Below are 7782 nucleotides of genomic sequence, written 5' to 3' on the forward strand. Positions count from 1 at the left end.
AAGTTTTGAAGCAAGAGTAGGGCGAAATCCACAATCTAAAATTGACGAATGATTCTCACGATGCCTGAAAGGATCAATGAACTCCACGAAGCGAAAGGAAGATCTACTAGATATTAATTAAATTATAATCTATCAATTCATGTGAATATGACTGACAAATTTCATTTTTTACTGAAAAGGTGGTGTCTATTTACTTGTGACCATGCTGTCCATTCCTTCAACAAAACATCAGGCCCATGAACTATTGTTAGTCAGGCCAGAAATTATACTGTTCTAACTGTAAATGTAGTCTTTAATTAGGCGTTATATCACCCGCTATAGAAAATTAAGTAATTTCCCAATGACAAAAACATTACATAACATTTTACTTTTCTTGATAGAATTATTTAATTTTTTTCCATTAAATGATACTTTAAAAATCAATTCCTAGAATTCACTAGCTACTACTGAACAGTATAAGTTTTATTGAAAAGACATGTTTGTTTCACTTATATTCAGTGATTGGGCAAATATACTCATTTACTTACTAACGTAGGAGAAATTTGTTCTTATTTAAATGATGAATGTAGTTTGATATATAATGTTCTTTAGCACCAAACCTTATCAGAATCCATTCAAAGCAAACTGGTAACAAAATTTTGGTCTGAAATTAAATAAACACTTTACTGGTACGCAATCATTTGTATTCGTTAATATTATGTTTTTTACACTGTTGTTAACAAAATATATATTTTATAAATTAGTTTCGTCATAAAACAGTTATTATGTTAGAACACTAATTTTTGGAAATACCAACAGTCATAATATGTTCTATGTAGAATTGGTGTAATAATTAAAAGTATACATTTTGTTTGTTTTTCATTGTAAAACATCTTGTTATCAATGATGAAAAGCGGGTATGCATAGATTATGATAAACGGTTTTATAATGAACGTAATGTTGCGAATCTGCTCGTTTGATAATTTCCGGTAGAACTTATTTCCGAGGAACTTCAGTGATACAAGTTTTTTCTTAATTAAAACTAGTTTATTCTTTCTTCATACAACTTTGTTCATACACAGAATTTCCACAGTTACTTTAGATTTAACAACCTTTATACACACGCTATAAATCACAGTGATTCACACACTTTACTTACGGTGCCTACTATTCGCCTGACTCAATTATCTGTCTCTTAAATCTATCTATATCTCTTCAATAGCGCTGGTTTTTCTCGCCAGGCTTATATACTAAAAAGAGGGCGCCTCGAACAAACTAGAGTAGCCAGGAAAATTCATGATCCTTCGAGAAACTACAGCGCGCATGCTCCCAGCGTCGCATGACTTCTGCTGTCGTAATAGTAAGCTCGCCGGCGTCTCAGCTGTAAGTCTGAAGGCTTATAACGCTAAAAACAAGATTTCGATAATCGTAATAGGCCATTGTGTAGCTTTGCGCTCAAGGATAAAACAAACAAACAAAATAATAAACGCAATGTCTATATAAATATAATAGTACTGTCTGTTGTATGTCCATGTAACTACTTCTCATGGTTTGGATGAATCTTCACCAAAGTTGGTATGGAGGTTCAGTAGGTCCATGAGGGGGCATATACAAATTTTCAGTTTTGCATTTTGCGGTTTTTATTAACATTTTTGCGTTTTTTACCACTACCTCTCCTCCTGTGGATGGATCTTTACCATAGCTGGTATGGAGGTTCACTGAGTCTATGGGGATATTCAAATTTTTGGATTTGCATTTTGCGTTTTGCAGATGTTATGGGTGTTTTGTGTTAATTACAATTACAAGGGAAGCAACTTTTTATGTCCTAAGATAACCTTTCATTAATCATGAATTTACATAACTTCTGTCCAGGGGACAAGTACTCCAGCTAGTACATATATAAGTATATATATTCGTATCTTATTGGTGTTTTGGTTATATATATATCTTATCAGCCTTTAGTAACTGGTGTTAACCTATAATTTGACTTAAGGTCGAAGATAATGTACGTTATATTTGATTTTACACTAGCGTTCCTTCAAAGCAGATAAAAAAGTGGCTTGGGGGAACATTAAAATACCAGAACCTGTGTTAAATGGAGGAAATTTGGAGTGTTGGTTTCCTCTTAAAGGACAGCATGGAGATAAGGAAGAGGGATTAATTAACCTTGCATTTTCTCGTTCAGTAAGTTTCACATTTTTTATACTGATTTTATCAGATTAATTGATGAAATACTTAGCTGATGTTCATAATCAACTCCTTATTCCTCATTCGAAATAACATCAACTGTAATATTAACGTTCTACTTAAAAAATTACCATAACATCATCTGTAATACTAACGTTGTACGTATAAATGCATCATAACATCAGCTGTAATACTAACGTTGTGCTTAGAAATGTACCGTAAGATAACGTGCTTTCAAGATAGATTGACTTTTGACCCATTATTTTGTTTTAATTATTTTACACAATTTGTGATTACACTAATAAGAATATTATAGGTAAAAGCAAACTTCATGATCAGCGTGATGTTGAGAATAAATGTTTTATGACTGTATTATGATCTATTGACTTTTTTATTTTTGTTCACCAAATGTGTTTAAATCTACAAGATACCTTAAGAATTATTGGGGTTGTTAACAACATCTAGAATGATGGAAAAAGCATAGTAGGAATTAATGTTACATTTTTTCCATTAAGAGTAGCAAGTGTGTTAAAAAATCACATGACTTGGTGTTACATTCTTTCATTAAGAGTAGCAAGTGTGTTAAAAAATCACATGACTTGGTGTTACATTCTTTCATTAAGAGTAGCAAGTGTGTTAAAAAATCACATGACTTGGTGTTACATTCTTTCATTAAGAGTAGTAAGTGTGTTGAAAAATCACATGACTTGGTGTTACATTCTTTCATTAAGAGTAGTAAGTGTGTTGAAAAATCACATGACTTGGTGTTACATTCTTTCATTAAGAGTAGTAAGTGTGTTGAAAAATCACAATATGACTTATGTTTTATATTCCCTGTTAGTGTAATAAATGTAATGAAACATCACATTTTTGTTATTTAAGGTTTCAATTTAACATTATAAAGATATTCAAATATAGATATCGGTATACTCAATCTACATTACTGAATGAAAACATACAAATAGTATAGCAACAGGCAGAGCCAAATACCTTAAAAATTATTTAAATCCACTTTTTTCACATGAAACAAATACCTGATACATCAAGTATTCCACGAAACAATATCATACTTATTACTGTAAGTACCTTAAAACTTTATTAAAATAAAATCTTATAATAATATATATATACAACTAAAATGTATAAATCATAGATAAAAGTGTAAGATTTCAAAATTTATATATGTTATTTAATCACATTTTCAAGACTCCTCTGCTTGCCCCAGTTCTACCCATATGTCCACCAGTTATGGCTACAACACAATATTATCCACTTGTGATGTCATACTCACACGTTGGGCCAGGTAAATCTGTAACTTAGTCGCATTCTTTTTTTCTGGTCAGGTAAATACTATCTTTTTACAACCCACAACCCTAATGAGCCACATACATTTAAAATGTAACAAGGGATTAGCAACTTACTGTTTTCAGTGTAAAAATACTAGTTATAGTAAGTTATTCTAGTTGCTAAGTTCTGATTGCGATCTAAACTTTGCATTAAGGTGCATCTAAGTTTACTTTTCAGTTTACTAATATCCTAAATCTAATTCTTTAAGGTACTGTCTTTGCGTGCTTGCTTAATTTTATTGAATAGTTAATAATTATATATATATATATATATATATATACAGGATATATAGGATGAAAAATACTAAATCATCTCTTCATTTTAAGTACTTTTGTGCTCTCGGAACATTTATTTAATTATTCTTGATTTTGTTTTATAAATAACCAAATCATAAGAATTTTACTATGCGTAGAAAACGGGAGAAAACCAAAGAATATTGAACAAGCTCCCAAAACACAACCCAGATAATGAGACAAAATCCATATAAAAACCTGTACTAGAAGTTAACTATTTTCTAAACAAACTCTACAATAATGAATACTACACAATTAATTGTGATTTTTTTGTGTTTTTTTATATATTTGTGAAACTGTTAAACATCTAACAATATTTAACGAAAACTTAAAAAACATCTCATATAAATGAGCACATAACAAGCTAACTTTATAACTAATTAGATAAACGTTTATTTGGTAATGAACAAGACGTATACAAAAGAGAAATTAAGAAAGCATTAATAAAAGAAATAAACAAACCTAACGTAAGTATTTATAAAAGATGTCTCCTTTACCAGAGCCGTAAATAAAGAGCGCTTGGTCAACCTGGTTTCAATGGAGTAAGACTGTGATTGGGTAGAACGCGCTCACATGGCAGCAAGGCGCTATGTTGTTACCCATTTGAGCAAACGCCATAAGCTCATTTGTAATTCATGTGTAATTCCCGTTAAAAAAAATGCCTAGCTGTTCAGCTTGGAGCTCTTCAAACCGATCTAGCTGCGGAAAGACGATGCATAGGTTCCCTAGAGATCCAGAACGGAGACAAAAACGGGAAATAAAAGTTCGTTGTGAATACTAGAAAGCAAACGATAACTCATTTGTGTGTTCCGTGAGTAGACGCAACTTTTTCTTTGTTATTATTCGTCTTTTTGAAACTTCATAACACATACTTTTCCTCTAATCTTCCATCAAACTTTGGCAGTCTGCAAAACTTGGGCTATTAGATGCATCACTGTTAACTTGACCAGGGTTATCCAGAGCCTGGGTTAAAAGTCTACAATGTATTAGCAAAAACGTGATAGTAATTAGCAAATAGTCTGCAAGACTGCATATAACAGATTACTATAACTATTACTATTACTGCATCGCTGAAGTGAAAAAAGGAAGACTTTGTGCTCAACATGTTCAGAAGCTGTTCAGAAACAAGGGCAATCACTGAGTAGAGGCAGCCTTCAGAAACTCACACAACTGAAAAAAATACAAGGAAGGCAATCTTATCCACTGTTCTACAGAATGTATGAAAATGTCCAATCACATGGAGTTCTTCTTTGGAGAAGTTCAAGACACGCTAGATAGTGGCAAGAACTTCATGGCAAAACCTGTCAAGCAGGCAGAGATACCCAGAATAGCAATCTACTCTCTTGCCATAGTATCATTATACATAAAAGGCACTCTCTGTTCGCAACAGTTTCTTTCTCGGTAACACTCCACTCTCTGTTGGTAACGCTCCATTTGTTTGTAAAGTTCGAAATGACTCAGTGGTTAGTCTTAACACGTTAAAATCTCAGTGGAGTTCAGATTTTTTGTAACTTTTTTTTCATTTTTACCTTATAATATTTAGAACAGGATAATACAATATTAGGAAAAAGAACAGAATAACGTGATAGTTTAAATTAGTGATATAAATTATTTATCATTTGATTACAGAAACTGGGTTTCACAGTGGTTATATAGCTTGCCTATCATGTGGAAATCTTACGTTTAAATCTCACTTGAGTTAGGATTTTAGTTTAATTATTTTTAATATTTGTTATTATATTTACAGTAGTTTCTTTGAATATTCGGAAAATTATAAATACTATTATACATTAAATAAGGGATCATTTCATATAAAAACCGGCGCTTGTCTGTGTCAAATACAACTTAAATATATTTTCACCCTATAGATGACAATACAATACATTATTATTGATGTTTTTTACATTCAGTAAGAGATTTTTTTAAATTTAGTGAAATTTATAAGCATTTTTTTAAAGAAAAGTTATATTTTCGTGCATTTTCCGTTCATCATTATTTTTTTTCATTTGTTATCATAATTAATAAATCGTAGGTTTAGATATTTGACCATCTATATAAATAATATGCTTGCATTTGTCTGTCTGGAACTTTTCTCGCAAATTTCTCGATCGTCATCACTTGACGACTGGCTTCCATTTCAACTTTAGTTTTTTTTTTATTTGTAAACTATTTCACATAAGCAACATTTAACCGCATGTAATTTCCTAAAAATAAACATCACACTAAAAACAATTTCTATGGGCTTTATCCACTTATTTTGGTCTAAAATATACATTGTTCATTCAAAACCATATGCTTATCACTTTGTATACACACATTCAGACATTTCTGCATATTCAGCTAAGTTTGCCTTCATTGTTCATTCAAAACCATATGCTTATCACTTTGTATACACACATTCAGACATTTCTGCATATTCAGCTAAGTTTGCCTTCATTACAACTTTACATGTATTTTACTTTGCAGTAACTTAGCTGCGGTTCCTTTCATAGACTGCTATAAACACTTTTGAGCTTTTTTTTAATACAGGTTTTATTCTTCGTTTTTTTGTAAGTTTCCTGGTTTCAACTCGTTAAACCATGTCATACACTGAACGTTCATAACTGTTTCATACTCTGTACACTATTATAAATATCATTACTTTACTTTATTATTATTTAGTTTATGTGCAATTTTAATAAATAAAGTTTCGCAAGTGTAGTTCCATTAAATAAAGTTACGCCTATATGAGTTTGTTTCTTTCGTATTTTTTTCAAATATACCATGATTTACCGATCAAACACATAATGCGTGCAAGAAAGCGTAGCTTAAATGGCGTGTGTGAAACTGACAGAATAAGAAACATTCAAGTGAAGAACATGTAGGAGTATTTCTTCTATAACCAGTTTTATTGCATGGTTCAATTTGTAAGGCTTTATCAGAAAACAAATTGAAAATAACATAGAAATGTACATAAGTCAAAATTCTAATTAAGGACCACTTACAGGAGATGAACAAATATACACAAAAATCTTGTTTTCGTGAAATGCTAGAAAAATTATAACCATTATTGATACATATTGTTTCGTCTCCGTTTGTTAATTAATTTTCCGTAACTTCGTTCCGACGAAACTTTAGCGACACAAGTCCTTACTTAATAAAACTGGTTTATTGTTTCTGAATATAACTTTACGATACACTTATTTTCAACAATCGCGCTAAAGCAAACGCTATATCAACGAACGTCAACAATACTTCTGACTGCAGTTGAATTACTCACTGTCTACACACACACATTATTATTTTCGTCACGTTGTCACCCTCTTATATACCAGACTACCCTATATCTAGTAAATGCTAGAGCATTCGCCAAGGTACAGGATAGTTCTAGAAAGCAGAGGGCGTGAGAATAGTCACGTGATCTCGCGGACGCAACAATATACTAGCGAAAGTTCCTGGTTTCGCTCTGGTTATTAGGTTGGTAGTGTGTGTGTATTCTGAACCCATTTTAGCATAAAAGTATAACTTATATTCTTTTGTTGCTAAGCAGCATGACATAAAAAAACCATTGTTGGAACGCATTGTTACCAAAACGCACTGGCTTTTCTATATATTAGAAGTTGTAATATAAGGAACCACTTCTTTTCCATGTGGTGTTTCGCTAGCTTGCCTCAGTAAAAACATACATGCGCGCATGCACTCACGTGTATGTCTGTCTGTCTCATTAAAAAGATGCGCACGTGGATAAGATAAGTAATAATACCCAGGTGCACACCCTCTTTCTGCAGGTGTCTGATAAAACTGTTTGCTGTTGTAATAAATCGGTCATTGTGTCCATAGAACCTCTTTCATTATACAAACAGGTGAGAATACTCAATAACTGCGGCACTTGAAATTATTTTAGACAGGATTACAGTAAATTAAACTATAATACTTTTTTCCTTTTTATTAGCTATATTTTTGTGCGCCAAGAATACCAAGAGTGGAGCGCACATAT

General features: G+C 31.9%; 1 protein-coding gene across 1 annotated transcript in view; it reads left to right on the top strand.

Annotated features, from left to right (window-relative positions):
- Window positions 1-7782, top strand: part of LOC111083581 (toll-interacting protein A-like) — a 21954-nt gene that overhangs the window by 8404 nt on the left and 5768 nt on the right. Inside the window, exons 5-6 of the mRNA XM_022380202.1 lie at window positions 2011-2163; window positions 3373-3469. Coding sequence (XP_022235910.1) covers window positions 2011-2163; window positions 3373-3469 — 250 coding nt within the window. The remainder of the gene's footprint in view (window positions 1-2010; window positions 2164-3372; window positions 3470-7782) is intronic.

This window comes from Limulus polyphemus, unplaced genomic scaffold (assembly GCF_000517525.1).
Source record: "Limulus polyphemus unplaced genomic scaffold, Limulus_polyphemus-2.1.2 Scaffold143, whole genome shotgun sequence".
In the NCBI taxonomy this organism is placed as follows: Eukaryota; Metazoa; Arthropoda; class Merostomata; order Xiphosura; family Limulidae; genus Limulus; species Limulus polyphemus.